The 21,098-nt window shown below is 41.3% G+C and overlaps 1 protein-coding gene across 4 annotated transcripts in view; it reads left to right on the top strand.

Moving 5' to 3' along the window:
- The window catches only part of LOC140226015 (disks large 1 tumor suppressor protein-like), a 195,244-nt gene that overhangs the window by 99,482 nt on the left and 74,664 nt on the right, over positions 1–21,098 (top strand). The window contains exon 3 of one of the 4 annotated variants that reach the window (XM_072306239.1): positions 7,786–8,534. The exons of the other annotated variants lie outside the window; for them this stretch is intronic. Coding sequence (XP_072162340.1) covers positions 7,786–7,820 — 35 coding nt within the window. The 3' untranslated portion in view covers positions 7,821–8,534. Of the gene's footprint in view, positions 1–7,785; positions 8,535–21,098 lie in introns of those variants that run through there. 4 annotated transcript variants of the gene reach the window in all.

Genomic DNA, 21,098 nt, shown 5'->3' with positions numbered 1-21,098 from the left:
CAACGAAAACCTTAATGATCGATTCTTTATCATAGCTTCAAATGGGGGGAAAAATCGATATTTCGCAAAGCACGCCACGCCACTGTTTACCATCTTCCTGAGGCGCAAACGGTCGCTCGAGGCGAGGGAAGGCACATTGTCGCTTGGCCGTCAAAATGGCGTAACCGCTTTTTGAGATGAGCCGGAGAAAGTATTGAAGTATATGGATGACAGGGCTCATCGCGAAGTTTAGATACGTCCTTATGCCAGGACGGCGACAAAATGATCTTGAGACATGTATCCTCGCCGAGCGACCGAGGAGAGGAGGGTTTCGTGAAAGATTATATCCTAAGAAAGCTGAAAAGGCTTATGAAAATTGTATTAAATTCGAGAAAGTAATGACACACGCTGAAATATTTTTTCCAGCTTCATTTTTCGCCATCCCGCGAAATTTTCACAGAGGCTCCAATAAGAAAAAGGCTGAAACCTAGTCGAAAGGAATACTAAAATTACAGTGTTTTTGGTCTTGCGAGATGCATCGTACTAAGAGAGAATTTTACGAACTAGACCAATTCCAAAATCACCCAAATAAATCATCTCCTCCACGAAGTAAGCCTGTAAATTGTTAAAAAAGTCAAGAAATTTTCGATGCGGGAAAATTCTGAGAAATCAGGGCATTTTTACAATATTACTTTTTTTCGCGCGTGCTTTGGAGCGGAGAGAAAATCGAATCAAAACTGCTGTCTCCGTCCAGATTGGAGAGAAGCACCAAGCACTACTAAGCAGTGAAAGATCTCAGTATTCACCAGTCGCACGCGGTCAACATAAATAGAGGACAAATCCGCAAGAACGAAAATCCAAGTCGACAGGCAGTAGCAACGGCTAATGGCTCCCACGAACACTTGAGACATTTTTGTTCTTGTTTAAAAAACCTGTTTTTTTACTGGAGTATTATTTGATCACAAGAAATCGATAACATTCTCTTGAGAATATTTGAGTAAAGGAAGACGAAGTCCCTCTAAAAATGCATGCACACTTTATTAAATGCTCGTATAAAATAATCACTGAGTGTAAAGTGAACAGTTTGTACGCACGCAAAACCTGGTTAAATCTCCTAAAATTGTATTGTTGATAGAGTACACGAGTCAGCGAAAGCTGGTTGAGTAAGTTAGTGAAATTTTAGAGATAGATAAGCAAGTCACTGAAAATGAGTTATTACTCCAGGAATGCATATGAAAATTGTCATTTTTTTTTTTAAATTTTTACCACGTTTACGTCGCGTAGGCATCGTTTTTAAAAAAGAAGAAGAGAAAGCTTTAGTAAGCTCCTTGTTATATTTCCGTAGCGTTAAACTCTTCACGAAGAGGTGCCGGAAGTCAAGTCCACCTTTACAAACCTGTAGAATTTTAATTTAAAAGTTAAACGAGTTTAGTAATCGCACCTAGCGCGACATTTCGGCGATATTTAAGGGACTTCACGGAGACGATCTCTCGCAACCGTTGAAAACTTAGCTCGGTCGTCGCAGCCGGAAAAAAGGAGGAAAAGAAAAAGTTCCGCGCTACTTGGTGTAGGTTAAGATTGGTAGCTTATTAAGCAGAATATAAATGCTCTTCGAGACACAGGTAGTAAAAATAAAAATGAATGTTTTTCGCATTGCAGCGCGTTGTTTCCAATTTAAACTTTGAGTTTATTTGCATGGAGAGTGCTCCGGTGAGATGCTATGACGTCGCGTCGTCTGGTGCGTCACAGTACAGCACCGCCGCGCTAAGGAAGAAAGTCGTATGAGCATTCGAGAGTTGCCGAATTTTTTCGAATAAAATATATATTTTTGCATAAAGTCATGCAGATTTTTTCTTGAATTTTCAGATATTTTAGATCAAACTGGGAACGAAATCGTCTAAAAAATTTGAAGAAATGGTATCCACAATTTTCCGAGTAATTTCGTTTTTTTCGTGGGAAATATGGCAACGTCTGAAGGCTTTTGCGGTGTTTTTCCTTAGCATGACAGAGTAGCGCCCTCCAGTAACACCGGCCCTGTTTATATTGCTTTTTAACCTTAAAGCGAGACCTATACTCTCAGTCGTATCAGGATCGTATAGATTTTCAGCTATCGCTTCGGAATGCCTGGAAAGCCCAACAACCTCTTAAAATTTGCGAGTATTCAGGGATTTTTTTGGTGAAGACCGAACCCTAACCTACCGCCTTGAAGGAGAAATTCACCCTTAACTCTCCCAGTTTCAAATGTTCGAGTTTTTTTTTTCCTGAGAGAAAAACTTCCTCTACCAGCCAATTTCGGCGATTTCACCATCAAATCGCGATATCGTATCGGGCGACTCAAAGCTCGAGGTTCGCATGGAAAGTTAAACGAGCTTTTGAAACAAGAATTTTAGCTAGTCGATAGAACCCGGCAGAGCAGAGCAAACCGTAGCTTACGCGTAATAGTTTATTCAATTCGTTCATTCCCAAATGAAAGAACGTAGCTTTATTGCAGAGTATTTACCTGCAAATTACATTTATTCGAGAGAACTTTGCAGCATTTCGGAATAAAAAGAGTAATTTTTCCTTCGATGATTTAAAAAAATTAATCAATCCCTTTAACAGATATTGCTCAGTCACATTCCCGTAAAAAAGTAAAGCCTCTGATCAAATCCGGCAATCGTGGAATGGAAGTATGTCCTTTCGTCCAGAAAACGAGGAATTTCCAGTGGTGCTTGTGGAGAACGCTGTGGACCATCAGACACGATGGCTTTACGTTAATGACTCCTCAATTTGACTGTCATTGTCGCTAGGATAATGCCGCGCAGTTCGAGTGCAGTTCACAGGTGGAAAAGCCCGTTGTGTTGATCCCTTCTTCGTTCGTTTCGTCCCGTAATTATTGGGAGAGAGAAAAAAAACTGCATTGGCATTCACAAGCCGGGTTGATTCTGCGATCAGCTCTCGGAAAATAAACCTTTCAACGACGACATGAGGGAGAGAGTAATTTTTTAATCAACGAGTTGCGAACTCCTTTAGATTACCTCTGGTAAAGCTGACGTCAATGTGCAATGGATGACTGGATGATTTTTTTTTTTTTTTTTTTAAAGGCAGTAGTTGAAAGGCGACATGGCTCTTTTTGTTCTCCCGACTGTGCAGCTAGTAGGTGTCTTAATGTGCGCAGTTTGAGATCGTTGCAGTGGACTGTGTTCGATACATCAAAAAGGCGTTCTATCGCTGAGGTTTTATCAAAATCGATTGGTTCAACATGTAAACGTAGCCTCAAAAGTCAATCGAGACAACTGTGGGAACGAACTTTTGTAATTGATTTTTTATTTCTATAGGTACTACATGGCAATGAAAAGTGAAATTTTTGGGAATTTCCCTTTTCCATCTTTTCTAACCTAAATCCTTAAAAAAATGTATTGATCGTAAAATATTTAGCCATCGCTAAAGGTAACGCTCCTTGTCATGTCTTTAAACTTAAAAATGGCGTCTTGGCGATTTTGAGTGCAGATCTCGACTGTCTACGGGATGCTACTTTTTGACCGCGAGTCTTCGGTCAGGGTAACTGATACCGATCAACACTTTTCACTTTTTATTTCATTTTCCTTGAATCTAGAGTCCTTTTATACCCAGAGTTACGACATCTCAATTCTGGTCGGGCTGAAAGTGGCCCAGAAAAATCCAATGCTGATTGGTTCTCGCTCATGGAGTCACAAAAGAGTGCATCAAGATGGCGGTGGCTCGAATGTAAACAAAAACAAGCAGTGAACTCCAACACAATGTGTTGATAAGGCGCGTCATTAACTCGCACATATCAACCCCTTTAGTTTTCATTTACAGAGATTTCAAAACAGGCAAACAGCACAACAAGAGAATTCACGATCCAACACTGCGAGGTCAAAGACGCACCTTGACGAGACCGTGTATTGTGAATGTAGAAAGCTATTCGATCGAATTTAAGTTTTTTGATCTGCCTCAAGCAAAATCTTATCAGATTCTTGAAGAAAAGTGCTACGGAATAATTTAAGCGAAGAAAGGAAAAATTCTGTCGAACTCCTAGAAGATAAAGTCGATTTAAAGGTATTCTGGGGCTAAAATACCCAAATCACCGGTAGTAAAAATCCCGTTATATTATTGAAAAGAAATTGACTCGATATAAATGCAATTGCATTAAAGACGTCTTGATTTTGTTATTTTAAACGTCTTTCCATGCAAAGAAGTTCAACCAGGTCGTTGCTTTATTCATTCATGAATTGAAAGTAAGCAATCTACATCCCGAAAATCTACTGATTTGCCGTAAAAAATTGCAGAAACTTGATATACCAGGTCGATGCACCCACTCGTTGAATTTACCAACCAATTTCGTGAGTGCAAATGTGTAAAAATCAATATGCTATAGTCATTTTTGGTGCATTTATTTTTCATGAAACAATAATAATTTCAATCCCGAAAAAACCATCAATTTTCCGTATAAAATCGAAAAAATCAAAATATGTCGACTCCCCGACGTGAAAATTAGATTCTACGTGTGTAAATACTTATGTATCGATATGCTGAACAGAAACTATGTGTGGACACAGTCAGAAGCCCGCGGCAACATTAATTCAACAGAAAAACTGTAAAAATTAGATCGGATTTTAGCCGCTTTGCCCGCCTCTCCTCGTTACTTACAACAAACCGTTTTTATACTTATCTCAAAATTTTTCTCAGAGCTTTGGGTTATTATCAGCTTCCATTTAAACTCCGGTTCGATGGCCGAATCGGCTGCCAAAAAAGCAAGCCACTGTTGAAGGGTTCTATGAGAAATTCGTGATATTATCGGCTCTCAGGAAATCACCCCATGTCTAAAATTGGTGGTATAAATGTTTAAGTTCTTAAAATAATCGTATTCAAGAAACTAAGGAATTAAACTATGGAGTCAATTTCTTTTTAATAATATAACGGGATTTACTACCGGTGATTTAGCTATTATAGCCCCAGAATACTTTTAAAGCGGCTTTGCGTTCCAGAATCTCGACGGAATTTTTTTTTTTTTTTTTTTTTTTGCTTAAACGATTCAAGAGACATTGTAGTTAAAAATATAACGATTTTTTCGATTTGGACGTATAAAAAATGTTTAACTCGTTCAGGCACACCGTGTATTGTATGGAGTACTGCTGTTATTCGACCGTTGTCTTCAGGTCAAAATTCTTACAAAGAAGCCCCTTGCAAGAGGCGAATTTTTTGTAATTTCTCCCAGTTTTTTCAGCGTTAGGTATATAAATGAATTGCTTGTCAAATTCTGAGGTCAATTATATTTAATTGTAATTTATACTTTCTTTTTTTCCCCTTCATTTTATTTTTCGTATCGAGAAGTCGAGGTTTTGTTCATTTCTTCGGATTTCGATTACTGTAACTTCTCTTCTATTCGGCCGATTTTTATGAATGAGGTCTCTTTTTATTTGTGTTTTAACGGAGAGTAAGGAAAAAATTGCTAAATACACGCGAAACAATTTTTTTTTTAAAATTGGACGAATCCTAGCGTGACGGTGAAATGGTTAATGAAGCGTGAGTAATTGGGGTACGGGTATCGGCCGCGTTGGGACCCAAGGCGGCCCAAGGCCCATTGTTCTTCGTGACGCCGACGCAGTGATCAGGAGCGTGGGGACGAGAGGGCTGAGTGGACTCCTGTATGAGCCAGGTTTAGCAAATGGTCTAATGAGTCTCGAGGCTCATCACAGATTGCACTTACCACTATCCTGCTGGCCCCGGCTATCAGAGCAAGGAGTACCAACTTTTGAAAAGGATAACAGTGGTGTGGAGATATGTCAAAGCAACGTTTTGAACAAAACGGAGTGAGTGAAATTCTCATTCAAGGAGTGCCGAACTGGTCAGCCATCCTCGAATCAGTTCGCTTGCTTCCGCTTATATATGCATATTTTAAATCAGCGCGTCGTACTCTTAGGCTTTTTTTAAAAAACCAAGTAACGTAGACTCTTGGTATTCACTGCACATAAACTAGCGAGCCCCAGAATGAGAAACAACTTTAAATCATAATTATTGACGGATAAATAAACTTTTTACACGCTTTGGAAAATCTCAGAAGTTCGCGGTAGTCACTTTTCGGTAAGGAACTAAGGGACTCGGTATTGTATCGAGCAGGGTTCGAAACGATCGCAAAGGCGGTATACTACGTATACGCGCCAATAATGGAAAAATAACCTAATCGTAATTTGTCAAGAGTGAATTGTTATGTTCATCGCACCAAAATGAAAATAGACTAAGAAGTTATTCACGAATCAATCTCATTTTATTGTATCGCAATTTCTTTGGTTAGGTTATTATCGATTTTGCTGATTGTGTTGTTTTTGGATAATAGACATCGTATGATTCCTTATCCTTATCCTTCAACATCGTTCGTTTGGGTGCACACTTTTGTACCACCATGGCCAGCCGAGGCCAGCTGATAATCGAGATGTCCTAACGCTGGGCCTAAAGGGACTCGACTTGAAGCCAAAGACGTGGGATTTCTGGAGCAGTCCTCTAAGCATGACAACAATGTCGCTGGTGGCCAAGCGTCAACAAGATGCGGCTCTGTGTGGCGAGTACTGCGAGGTGTTGCGGTCAAGCCGTGACCAGCCACGGCCACTACTAATCCCCCCCCCCCCGCCCCCCACCAATCACCCGCGCACACCACAGACTCCCGCCCGGCTGGCTCCGAAATTCATCTTTCCTCCCCCTCCCCCCGTCACCCCTCCTCCTTTGAGCTTCAGCCCCAAGATCGTCCCCCAAATTTCGCAGAATTCAACCGGAAATCCTCTGTTCCCTGCCTCTTCCAGCCTCCCACCCCGTTCCCACGCGTGACTTTTCACAGCAGCCAGCGCCCACGTTGCCGCGCTCTACGTCGCACAGTGGATCGAGTTGATAACAGAAGTTGGACAAGAAATTTTTGACAGAAATTGTTCAATTCTACGTTCATTTCGTCAAAATTTTAAGATATAGGAGTGATTTTAATAGAAAATTGTACAAGAAAACCAATGAAACTACTTTTGAAACATCAACATTTTATATTAATAGAGATATACGCTTTTAAAGTTTTTAAATCGTGTCCGGCCTCTCCCATTGATTCGATCCACTGTGCGTCATCGCCGTTCCCCTGCGTGTTTGTATTTTGACGTGAGCCCTAGAAAACATGGAATCATGTGGACAATAAGGTTCATCATGAAGTGTAGATTTACGCTCTTTACGTCAAGACAGGGACGAAATCAAGGACAATTTATTTTGGAGACCCCGCACCAGAGTACCTGTATGGGAGATTCAGAATAAGGGAGTTACGTGTGTCTATGGTTGGCTGCCACCTTTTTCGTTTGGACGCTTTCCAGTGTTGTCCAGTTTAGACTTTGTCCGGAGGTGGCTACCGCCACCCATGACATGTCAAAATCTGGTGCTCTTAAGGCCCAATAGGGCAGCCAACCTTAACAAAAAAAATGTCACTACCAATTTTCAGATTCCAATATTCAACGAAGATGGCCAAGAATGTTCATAGAGAAGTGTTCCTCCGCAAACATGAGAAAATCAACGTAAAAACTAAGTCAATAACATGTTTAACAAACGATGGGTTGTAACAGTTGTAATAATAAATCACCCTGGACTCTGGATATTTCGATTGCGACTGGGTTCAAGACATTATAAGGTTGACCAGAATGGAGCTCTACAAAACGAGACGCCTCCTCTCGGACAATTTAACAAAATGTCGCAGTTTCATAAATATTAAGTTTTTTCTTTTCTTTCTATCAGTTCTCTTGTTGACCGTGTTTATTGACGCCATCCTCTTTTTATTTGTTTCAGGTAAGAATGACGTATGCAATTTATTAAGCACCTAGCAATATATGAAAGCCCAAGCATTTTATGGGACTACAGTCCGACATCTTGCAGGGTAGGGTGGCAAGGATATAATGACCGGAATGAAAATGTTGGACAAGGATCGGCCTACCTTCGAAGCCATTGAAAAAGATTTAGACAAAGGTATTTCAAAAGTTACGATTTTTCAACGGATCTTCAATCAAACAGTTTTTTCGCGAAAAGTTTTGCTAGAATCATTCGTCCGATCTAAAATCCCAGCTGCATGCAACTACCCCATTGTTACTTAAAAAATGCATGTAAGAAAGAAGGTTCCTCGTCCGAAAGTAAAGTAGAACCATTCGAGTATACTTCCTTTTTATTATCGTTGAATTTTATTTCACCAGTTGCGCAAATTTCGGTCGATTCCCTAGCGTAAAACTTTTTATGTGTCAAATTGAGTTATAAAGACAGCATTTTTAGCGTCTTATTGAATCTAATTTCACGTTGCATGCTGGACCTGCAGATAAATTTACTTAAATATAATTTTACAAATTTCAATCAAATACAGCATGATGGCAGTCAAGCAAACACGTGCAAACACCTTTTAGACGACCCTCGAAAAGTTATGCAAGCGGCAACATCTGTATTTTCGAAGTGTCATTTTTCGGGGTGTGTTCCTGTCGCAATAAATTGATGTGAATGATTTTCGCGCCCTGCTGATTTGACGCTTTCAGGCGTTTCCATCCATGGTCGCAAAGGGGGGGGGGGGGGGGTCGAGGCGGGCCGAAGGGGCTTATTGTCAGAGAGAAAAGTACACCGGAAAATGCACCTCGAGCAACGGCCCGTGAACCGTTTTTTCCCTTCTATCGCCCGGCGCATAGATTTGGAGTTGCCGTCACTTATCCAATGAATAACCGGCAAATATCAATACTCGAGGCCTTTAAAACCACCTCACACAGTCATCATCAAACTAATGGGTATGTTGCTAACTCAGCTAGAGAACGAAGAAGTGGTATTTCCTGTAGAGAATGGCTCAAAAATTACGATGAGCGCATCAGGAAAGTCTCAAATACTTTCCTATTCTCAAAATCTGCGCAAAGAACATGCTTTGATTTTAAGCTTTCCGCTTCCAAAACGATACCACAGTGCACATTTCGTTTGAGGAGCTTTCCATCCAACCCTTGCGCACTTTTAGGATGCTACACAATATTTCACATGGCTGACGCTTCCGCGCGTAATTTGATGAGTAAATCCAGCAATAGCAAATATTATTTCCCTGTCAAACTCTGATCATATGTACATTTCATACAGTGCCGAATAATTTGCGCATTTCGTAACCGTCCAATTCAATCGAAGCTGAAGAGAGGCATCTCCTCAGGTGGAGGTTCCCTTGCCTTTCTCCGTTACAAATCGATGGACCCTAATCTCGGGACGTGACAATTTTCTTCATCGATAGCCGAAAACTTATTGATGGCCTCCATACGTAGAGACGAAATTTGTGCCCAGGTGAGGCACAAATCTCGATTATAAACTAACTTTTTGGCCACCAGGCTCTATTCTTATGCTTAAGCTATCAATCGAAACGTGGGCTACATTCTGCATTAAGGAGCTACTTTTTCCGGATTATTCAATAAACACCATATAAGTAATTATATTTCCTGTGTAGATAGGTGCTTTTACCGATGAGCCTGAAATATAAGTTTCTGATTGCAAAATGCAGCAGCTCAAATAGGAATGCTGCCGCCTCTTAGACAATGCGATGCTTACGAAATTAACAGTTACCTTTTTCGGTGATTGATCTGTCTGCTAAACAGGCTTCTTTACTAAGTATTTTGGTCCTCGAATTCTGATTCGTCAAGTTTACGACAACTAAAACAGGTCTCATCACAATATATTTGAGCCTAACATCCGATCATGGAAGAAGAATCTATTGTAACCAGTAGGCATCAATCATTTACGGGTATCGATATATTTTCATAGATAGCATCAAAAGAGGTAATGGTATTTTTTTGGATCTTGTGTTTGGCAGCGCTGTGCGCCGCTGTTCCCATTTCGTTGTTTAGGGGCCGTTTATTTATTCTATTTATTCCATTTTTTATTTTTTACTCGTCAATAGTTGTCACACGGTTGACGATCGTTTGTTCACGCCAATCCACCTGTATCCTCATTAAACGCCATTCCTGTTGTTTCGTTTTCACACGGTCACCCGCCTTTGCCCTCCATCTGTTTCGTGTACAGTTTTTTTTTCGTCGTCCGGGCTGTTCAATATAATTTCAGTTTTTTGTCCAAAATACTATGCGAGATAAAAGCTCTTCCTTTTGATCTGATCTATGGTACCGCAACAATTGAACAATTGGCTTTCGAACAACTACGTATATACCTAGAATATTCATGTAACCTACCCGCGATGTGTCCCAGATGATTTTATCCAATTTTGCAACTTTCACATCTATTAGTATCGACTTTATCATGTTCCTAAATTATGAGTGACTGCAATTTTCGAAACTTTGAAATTATGCTAATTTTCCATTGGAATCGACAACGTTCATCGGCTTAGCCGTATGTGACACATGTGTGAATGATACCTACTCCCTACTAACATGCGTGGTAAATAATGCATCGATTTCGAAGCATTTAGAAAAACGCGATAGTACGAAGTCCATTTCTCATTCTGCAGTGTAATGCCTTGGAATGTATCAATCGGGCATTCTGGAAACGATGCTGAAACTAATTGTTAAAGAAGAGTGAAAAATTTTATTTAGTGAAAGTGAAGCTGAAGCAAAATCGAGCAACTAATTAAACGCGTGAGATAAAAACTAATTTAACAACGGAACTTTCCTAAAGCAACTTCTTAACGAGATATTCGAAAAAAATTTGAACGCAGATCAAATGGAAGTTAGATTCTACAAATGATGTTCTCTGTATTTTCGGTATTTAACCAATGTTCATTGTAAACTTTTTTATCTCGTCTAGGGTTTGATTTTCTGACTTTTCTCTGTGTATACCATTTTTGTCCTGAAATTTTGAAGACGAAACATTTTGCGTAGTGCTTCCATTCTTATCTTGTCCAGTAGATTTTGAAGCTTATCAAACACCGCACTGGAAAAAAAAAACACATTATATCTAGAGTCCAGACTCTTGAAAACATTGACAAGAAAAAATACTCTTGATTCAATCGGATTTTTGCTTGAATCAAAACGAAATCCGCCTAAATTAAGAGGTTTGGTTCTTGATTTAAGCTGGATTCTGATTGAATCAAGAGTACTTTTTCTTGTCGATGTTTTTAAGAGTCTGGACGCTAGATCCAATGTGTTTTTTTTTTTTTTTTTTTTTCCAGTGCGAGGCATTCCCACTGGAAATTTTCCTCGGCGTGTATATATACTTGCACCTGCCGTTGAGTCAAATGTATCCCATCGGCCTCCTAGCGCACAACTGAAATTAGGGAAAATATCCAGAGCAATTTCTCATCACCACTCACCATTAGCCGGACTCTAAATTAGAAGTTCTGGAGAAAACTCCAAGCCGATCGGAAAGTTTATCCGCGCAAAAAGTATTGAGCCAGCGCAGCGTCCGGTAAGCTAAAAGTTGAGAATGTAATCCCGCAGACTCGTCAAATGAGACTCCACTCCGCGTTCGCAATATCCTTCAAACTACTTTCTCGAGAACTTCACGGGTTATTGCCGGCGGAGGAATGAAAATGACAAACTAGATGACTCGCACAGATTGCTCGTTGCTCATAGTCGATGTTGTGTGCAAAAAAGTCACGGGGAAGGTAACTCTTAGATGTATATTTTATATTTATTTTATTTTATCAATGCGCGGTGGTTCCCAGGAGTTCTTATCTTGGACGCTTACTTTTGAAATATTTTTGCCAATAATGCGGTCAGTAATATTTTAACCCTTAGATGCCCAAACCGGGTCAAAGGACCCGGCACACTCCTTTCGGGGATGTGTACGACAATCGATTTTTATTTTTTATAGTTTTAAATTTGTCTATGATGCTGATCAAAAGTCGTCATTGTGCCTTGCATCCGGCTCCGTGTAATGCATCACAACTGTTTTTCTTTATTTTCAAATCTTGGCAGTACAATGAAGTATACTAGATAAAAACTTAATCCAAACATAAGGCCAAATAATGCTAAAACCACAATGATTTTTACAGCTCTCTACTAGAATTAAAATCAGTAGCAAAGCCTGAATGATCGATTATCAATATTTTCCCATTTGAAGCTATGGTAAAAATCGATAATGCAGGTGTGCGTTGCGCACACCCTGTTTATCAATCCTTTTCCATAGGTTTAAATGGTAGATCATACGACACAGAGCGAAACGGCCGCGGCGCGCGGCGTGCTGCCAGCGCGATACGCGCATTGGCGCCTACAAACCCAACAGTGATACTTCACGCATTGCGCAATGCGTGAAGTATTCCTGTTAGGTTTGTAGGCGCCAATGCGCGTATCGCGCCGGTCGCTCGCCGCGCTGCGCTATCGCGAGGCTGTGCGGGAGCGGGGTCCTTTATTGAACCGAGGCTTGCTAAAACACGTACGTACGAGCTTTGGGTACAGGTCTTTAATACATTGTGAAAAAAAAATTAGGTATCAACTTGAAAAAAAAACCCAAAGATAAAAATCGAGTGCCAACACAGCCGAAGATAGGAGAGACGTGTTTCGGCCTCGTTTTTCAACTTTTCTGGCTGATCTGAGCGACATCTAACCGGCAGCATAGAGCGGAGCTTATGACGTCATCTGGCAACATTTCCCATTTAAACACAAGTATTTTAGCAAATTTAGTTATTTTGTCATATCTCCTCCAATCATTCTTCAATTTTGAAACCAAGGATATTCCCGTGCTCAGTCCTCTAAGTAGTTTCATCTTCAACATCAAATTCACTGAATTTCAGACATCTGCGAATTCTTCACTGCCGCGATGTGAAAAATCATAGAATTCGCTTCTTTTTAGTCGCAGAAAACCTAGAAGAAGAAGAAGAAAACACCCTGTTTTAAAGATATTTAAATCGTTCTAAACCTGATAAATAATGGAGAATGCTCGTCAAAAATGTCATCAAACTTATTGTGACACCCTCTATGACATGAGACACCGGGGGAAAAAACAAGGAGGAAAAACGGGAAACAAGGCTAAAAATACACAATCAATAAAACCCGAGACGTTTCGAGTCAAAACATGAGTCATTTTCAGTCGGAAACAATAAAAATTTAAAAAAAAAAACGATAAAAATCCTGAGCCCTACATCTGAGCCTTGTTTCCCGTTTTTCCTTCTTGTTTTTTCCACTGTTATCATTGTCTCGGGCTGCTCTTAAAAATTTGTATCCATGGCATTAGATATCGTCTTGAAAATATCGGAAAAACATGGAATCCGGAGCAGGTTAGCGAGAACTCCTGCCGGGAAAGAAACGCGGGAGACGTTGTTTTGGCTGATCTGCAATTACGGAGCATCAAAAGAGGACCCCGCGAGCCGCGCGACCGATCCCTCGTTAGCGGATCGCGGGAAAAATCCGCCTTCCCCGTCGCGCCCGATATTAGAGCGAATCCAAGCTTGTTGGAAATGGGATTTCGGTGAACTTGACTATGTACGGGTGCGGGCTCAGGGGGCGCGGGGGAGGGGCGCCTGCGTGCGGGTCCGGGGGCGCCCTGCTCCATGCCGGCTCAGTAGCCTCCCAAGCTCCAGCTCGGCAGCACCGTCCCGCCCGCCCCAAATGTCGTTACGTCGCGCCGGAATCCTCCTCAGCCCCAACGTCCGAGTTGACACCTGATTCTTGTGAGTGTTTCCGGAAAAACCTCTCGCCAATCGGATCGGTCGCCAATCCGCCGCGGGCCCTTCGTTTCGCTCACTTGTTGCTTTCGTGTTTCCGACCCCCCCCCCCTCCTCCCCTTCCCCTATCCGACGAGCAGACGCGAGGGCCTTATTTTCGAGGATTTTTTCTTTTCGAAATTGAAATCCGACAAATTTCAAGCAGGAAGGTAGGGTTTCTCCTGTTTTCAAATTTTGGTTTGAAATCGATAGCGATTTAGCTCAAATTGCCGTTTCCTAGACGGAATAACGTAACTACACTACAGGGTTGCGAAATTGACTCGGATCATCCATTTTTTAGAAGAGTAACATTGCTGATTTTTGCGCGTGATCGGAAGAAATTTTTGTGAAATTTCCAGTTTGAAGTGCCCGACAGTCTCCTGGTAAAGTCGCAATTCGCGAGTGTAGATTTTGCAGCGTTGACATGTCGTCACGTTCTTTCGTCTGGGGAACGACAATATGAACCAAGTTCGTTTTTAAAAAGCCAAAATCGTTCGTCAGCGGTAGGCAAGATTCTCCGCAACAGTACATGTGAATCAACTAATTAAGGAGCAGACCCGTTGTTTTCTTTTAAGAAAAAAGAAAGAAGAAAAAAAATCAACAACAACAACAACAAACTGCAGTTCACATATACTCCGAGAGAATTATAGACCTGGGATCTCCATTGATTTTCCAAACTTAGTCTTGAAAGGCTGATCTAATAAGTTGTGCTATAGGTAATTTTTCTAAAAAAATCTACATTTCTCTTGTCGTTATATCAAGTTGTCAGCTCGGGTGGAAAGAGTACAATTATACATTATTGTAAAAAGTACTGTTTGACAACCCTGCAATGAGCAACAACTGATAATTTTTAAATAATGAAAATGCAAGGTATTTCATTGAATGAAACTATCAACTTGTATTAATCGTAGATTTTGACAAAAAGTGAATGTTCGTTTAGTACATATATAATGGAATTGATTCAGGAAATAGAATCAAGTTTCAAAGTTTCACAGACATTTCTATTCTACCGTGCACATTTTTTGACAGTAAGCTGATGCATTTATTTTTATCTCGTTAACATGATTTTCCTGAAACAAAACAATGATTGGACCGTGCAACGCATCGACAAAATTGATTCAAACACAAAATATTCTATTAATTGAAAAATTTTTCTCTCCTTAACGTGCAAGAAGGTAATCATATTCCCAGTGAGATAGTGTTCGATGATAATATTTTTCGAATTCCTCTCGCATAAAGCTCGTCTACTGTTTATTTCTAACGAAAATAAGTGCCCTCACTCTGCTCAACCTTTTCATATTCGATGAATTGGTGATATCTTAGTTTTCCTCTGCAGCATGTCACCGGAAGTGAAAATTGTAAAGTGAAAGTGTTGTGCCACTAAAAGGATACAGTTTCACAGCTGTGACGTCATTTTGATCCAGCAATTACGCCTGCTCGACGGCATTGCAACTTTTTGGTATTTTGTAGCAATCGTTGCTTCTGTCAACGTGTGCTACTTTTTCAACTTCTTTCTTATTTTCTTTTCTTCTCATCTTCGTGCTCAGTGTTTTACTAGTGTCGCAAAACAATTCGTCTTCCAGATTTTCTTAATGCTTTTATTGATTTTGAGGAACTTTTAACTCATGTCGCTGAAAGGTTTTTTTAGAGTTCCTCTCATGCTCGGTACATTTTGTGCAGAAACCTTCCTTCAAAATGTTGACACCTACGTAATCTCAACGGCAAAAAGCTGTATTTTGCTTCAAGAATTTCATTCCGACCCTTGAATGGAGTTCTAGTGTACAAATAATGTATACGGAGCAATACACATAATTCAAGTATCAAAACTACTAATGACAATATTTGTATAATTTTATCATTTGATTTTTGTTAAATGTATGAGATAATATCTCGCGTCGGAGCGAACCTGTGACTTTCTTGTCACGTAAATAGTTTTTCCTAAAAAGAGGAGAGATTTAACGCGGTACTTTACATCATACCGTGTCTGGTAATCCATAATTTATATCCATATTCAGAAAAGCAGGGCATCTTTTTCTACATTCGATTAGAAAATGAAAAAAAACTAAAACATGCCCATTGTAAGCAGAATATCAATAGCAATACGTCCGCATTGTCGTCGCTAGTGAATGCCCCCAGGCATTCTGTATGTATGCAAATCCTTCTCTAAATTCAATCAAACTTTTTAGGAATTCTGTCAACACTGTCATTGACGAAGGCTGGATCCTACTGTACAGGAAAATAACAAATAACATAATCGATACTAAGAAAGGATGTGCTAAAAGCAACATTGTACAAGCTTGCAAGTAATGCGTTTAGAGTAGAGTGATATGCAGACACGTAGCCAGGATTTTGTTTCGGAGAGGGGTAGGGGCTTGTGCGGCGTGGTAGAAAGGGGGGGGGGTATCTCGGTGGAATACTTTTCTTCCTACTTTTCTATTTTATTTTTTTGGCTTTCGGGGGAAAGGGAGGCCTGACAGCCGCTCAGCTGCGTGCCTGGACTGATGATCTCGTCTCTTTTTGACACTTGTTTGACGTGCAGTCAAGAGCAATAAGTCGGTATTATTGTTCCTGATTAAATGAATGTCCTGATAGACACACGTATACGTTACCCTGCTAAGGGAAAACGTCTTATGTACAGTAGCTTTTTGTCAAATATCTACTTTTAGGGTAAAAAGCTCTGCATTCTGGGAACCTCTTGAATTCTAACCGCTCTTGGCTCACCCTTTAAAGAACCAAATTACCGTGGCAATTTTCTTAATGATGTCATCTTTGACATGACGTCACTGCTCGTATTACGGACAGTAGTTCATTTAGTCTTAATCGCTGTATGTAGGTGTGTAATGGCCGAGTCGCTCTCAAGTGCACCCACGCTGTGGTGTCCGGATGAAACACATACAGTTCAAGTTGATCATTGTATTCCTTAGGTCCAGTTACACGATCAAATTGAGCCATCAAATTGGGCCTCTCATTGGTTGAATTCAGAATGCGACCAATGAGAGGCCCAATTTGATGGCTCAATTTGATGGTGTAACTGGACCTCTTGATGTATTCTTCATCGATGCCGACCATCTTAAAAATACTCAACCGTGCTTGGATGAATCTCAGGTCCTTTTCCACCACAAGCACAACCTGAGCTGAAATCTTAATTTCCCGGACGGAGGAACGTAACTTAATCCCAAGGTTGCAAAACTGTTTCATATAATTCAAGTTTTTAAGTACGAGAATGTGGCTGTTCAATTTTTGTTCAAATTTATTCTGATTTTCGCATGGAAGACAGAGAATCAAAAAAACAGGGACAGCCCTGGACTCTTCCTGTGAAAATTCGATTTGCGCGGGAGGAAATCGATAGTGCAGGTGTGCGTTGCGCACACCCTGTTTATCGATCCTTTTCCATAGGTTCAAATGGTAGATCATACGACATAGAGCGAAGCGGCCTCGGCGCGGCGCGAGCGTGCTACCAGCACGATACGCGCATTGGCGCCTACAAACCCAACAGGGATACTTCACGCATTGCGCAATGCGTGAAGTATCCCCGTTAGGTTTGTAGGCGCCAATGCGCGTATCGCGCTGGTCGCCCCAGGAGGATTTGGCAACATTTGAATGGAGTTACGTTCTTTCGTGAGAAAAAACGACAAAATGTGGCCTTCTCCTCCCCTTATTTCATCAGCATGGAGACTCGAAAAAATAAACGCAGCTATATAATTTGATTCCGATTTCGGACTTGGCTGTCGACAATTTTGGACGTTAGTCGCGGTATCAAGGCCAAAAGCATGGTGTCGAACGTGTTCGCGAGCTTTTAATTCATGTCGGACGCGTGCGGTCGTATTTTCCGCGGCTCACCCGCGCGGCGGAAACAAGGCCGGACGCAGAAAAACTTTCCGCGGGCCAGGCGGCTTTTGAAATTTGAGCATCACAAATATTAGTGCGCGGGGACCGGAAGAAGGAGTCGTGGGACAAGGGGGGGGGGGGAGGAGGGCGGAGGACCCAGGCTCACGCCTGAGCCGGACGGACATCATCAAAGCTTCATAATGAGAGACCGAGTGCAGCTTTAGCAGAGCGTAGTCACAAACAAACTTTGCTCTGATGTCAAGTTGATTCCGTGGTTTTTTTTTTCCTGTACGAGAACAATCACTCGCGGCTATGATGAAAGGCGTCCTATTCAAGGTACTTGGAAGTCATTTAAGTGCCCATATAGAGAGAGCATGGACTGGTCGGTAATTTCGAGGTTAGGTCATGGAGCTTTTAGGGCCCAAAAGGGCAGCCAACTCATGAATTCCAATTAGCCAGAATGATTTACTATTATAACTGTTAGGATCCGTCGTCTGTAAACAGAAGGGGATTCATTAATTTGGCAACATCGGGTTTCCTCCATTTAAACCTGTGTTATTTGATCGATTCTTGTCGGAGCACCTAGCCCCTCCAAGAGTCGATACATTTCCATAGGTTTAAATGCAAAAAACATTGTTGCCAATTTGCTGGATCCGCCAATGTCTGTATAGCATGTATATGAGTTAGTCTTCCTGTAAAACTCATTTTTGCGGAGGGACGCTCCTTTTTATGAGCATTTTTGGCCATCTTTGTTTGATATTAGAATCTGTAGATTCGCAACGCATTTTATGAGTGTTTTTCGCGTTAGACGATTGGCTTCCCTTTTGGGCTCCAAGAGCTCCATATTTCGATATGTCCGCACTCTCCCCATAAAGGTACTATAGAGGTTACTTAATTCTAGACTCATTGCATCAGTGGTCTGCGAACCCCTTTTCCCATACTGTAAAATTTTCCCCTCCAAACAAATCATTTTCCGTGATTTTCAGTGCAATTTCATGGAGCAAACTCTCTTGGAATAAAAATGAAAGTAAATAAAAACAAAAATGAGATCTCAAAATGGTTAATCAGAATTTTTTGCTGGTAATTTGTAAAAGAATTCTTAAAGGGAAGAGCAAAAAAAATGATCAACAAAATGGTTAATCAGAATTTTTTGCTGGTATTTTGCAAGAAAATTCCGAAAGAGGAGAGAAGAGAGGTTATGAGGTTATTTATTCGTTTTCAAGGCTGTTAAATGCTGTTATTCAAGCTTATTTCTACTTTCACTTCATTTTCTCGCCAATCTGTACCTTCCGGGGAATTGCTTCCTTTCTAACGGCCGTTAGAAATAAAAAGACGGAGAAATGCAATGCGTATCCATAAGATTTTCCGTCAGACGGTGGCGAACGGTGTTGCAGTATTTGAGTGGATAATGACATTTCACTCGCAAAATCGTTTCGAGAGAGGGAAGAGTTTTTCCGTGAATGGCCACTGCTCTGGCAGTAGTAAGCGGTCGGTTCTTGATTATCAGGTACAAATAGAGACATTAGCTTCCCGCTCTCCGAAGCCCGGGCCAATCCGCGTAAATGGACGGAAATTACTCAGCGGGAACGGCGTGAGAAGGAGACCGAGTCAAATTGGCGAAAATTGGTGAACACGCCACGAAACCGAGAGGAGAACGACAGATCGGACGAAAAACCGAGATCAAGCTTTCGAGGTGTAATTGGACGGAGTAGAATGATTCCATCCGCACAGAGAGTTTTGAAAAAGCGCGTCTGCACTACACCTCCGTGCTACGGGAAAACGCCGTATGAACATTTGGATGTTGCCAAATTTCCTCTCGGAAAAGATTAATTTTCGTAGGAAGTGATGAATATTCTTCTTTGAGATTTTCAGATACTTTAAATTAAATTACGAACCTTAATTCTCTGAAAAATCTGAAGATAAATATTTACAAATTTTCCCGAAAATTCGTGATTTGTCAAAGAAAATTTGGCAATGTCACAAAGCTCATACGGCGTTTTCCTTAGCACGGCAGTGCAGCAGCGTAAAAGACTTGATGTTGTCATTGGACCCCAGTCTAACAGACTGTGGTCTTTTGACCTGGGGTCTCCCATCTGCTTGCGTATTCTATACTGTAGAATGCGGCGAAGTGACCTCCCCATTCCCGCCAGAATTCGTAGTTTCCCTCACGAAAGAATGTAACTATGTTTCAGAGTTGCCAAATTTTCCCGAAAATTGCATTTTTACCCGGAGAATCTTGGGCATTTCTAATTTCAAATGTCCCCAATTTTGTCCTGGTCTCATGCAAAAATCAGACAAATTTTGTACAGAAATTTCACTGGTATACTCTCGTGAAAAATCGAATCGTTCGGGCCAATTTTGCAACCGTGGACTGGAGTTATGATTTTTCGTCCAGGAAACAACGAAATGTTAGTTAGGCGGTATTTTTCCTCAGCCATCGCTTTTGTAGATTGATCCAAGGATTCTGTCCAGAGACAAGAGACCCTTCCCTGGCTTCTTGGCGCCAGGTGGAAGCTTTTACTTTCGGACGTTCAACATTTCCTTATGGACGACTACAAGGGAGCGACGGTCATCACTCTTTTTTCGGGTGTTGACCTACCTACATGGTGGATGATGAGCTTCGGGTGACGTCATGAGACAAACAAGTTTCCCAAACTTCGGCCATTTTCGGCTTGTTCGCAAAACGATACTGCCAACACGTTGTTGAACATCAACCATGTAGGTTAGTCAACAGTTTAATGTTGAAGTCTCGAAAGTAAAAACTTCCACCATAAGCCCTGCATAGACAATCAAATTTCGAACCAATTCCGATCAAAGTAGACATGCTGATTACTGGTGGTCACCATCTACCATCAAATTTTGACGGGCCGCACTTTCTTGTTCAAAGTAAGATCAGAACGGAGTGCCACCATTCATCATTTCCTGCCACAGGAAACATTTCTGCCAAGTTTTCATTTTAAAATGAAGCAAATTAATTAGTTTAAGACTAATGACTCCCGACATTTTGATGCCACTTTGATCGGAATTGGTTCGGGAATTTGATCGTCTATCGAGACCTATAGCCGCGATACGAGTGGAGGGTCTCTTATCTCTGATCCTGGCCGCATGAGGTGGCAACAGTGGCGAATCGGTGGAGATCCTGCAGTTGGGGAATGACGTAATTACAGTTGTATCCTCGACCCTGGAGAGGTGTAGCCGGAAATAGTGGAACATGGGAGCGACAGGGATTCGAAAGGGGAGGGGTAGAAATCTATTCACACTTTAGTATGATCCAACTTAACGACACGATCGTTCCCTCCGCGATTCTCGTTGGCGGTAATAGTTTCCGAAGATGCTACCAAAATTTCATTATTCTCGTAATTTTACGCCCTGGCTCCGGGGCTTTTATTCCTTTCGTTTACGACGGGGATCCCGGCGCACGCCGTCAATCGCGCCAACGTGAACAAGCTTCTTTCCCGTGTTTGTCGCAACGCTCCCGCTTTTACACCACATATCCCCACTTTACCGCATCCTTCACCTACACCATCAGATGCATACTCGTTACTGAAGTTTGGTCTAGTGGGTGCCAGCCTCAGTGATCAAGGTGAATCTTTAGCGTCAGCTCAGAAAAATAAACCACAACTTTGCGCCTTTAAACTCTGATTCCGATTTGAGTATGGGTACGTTGGTAACGGGCCTGTTG

This window comes from Bemisia tabaci, chromosome 1 (assembly GCF_918797505.1).
Source record: "Bemisia tabaci chromosome 1, PGI_BMITA_v3".
Taxonomy (NCBI): Eukaryota; Metazoa; Arthropoda; class Insecta; order Hemiptera; family Aleyrodidae; genus Bemisia; species Bemisia tabaci.
Note: the sequence above shows the minus strand (reverse complement) of the source record. Positions and strands in the feature narration are given on the sequence as shown.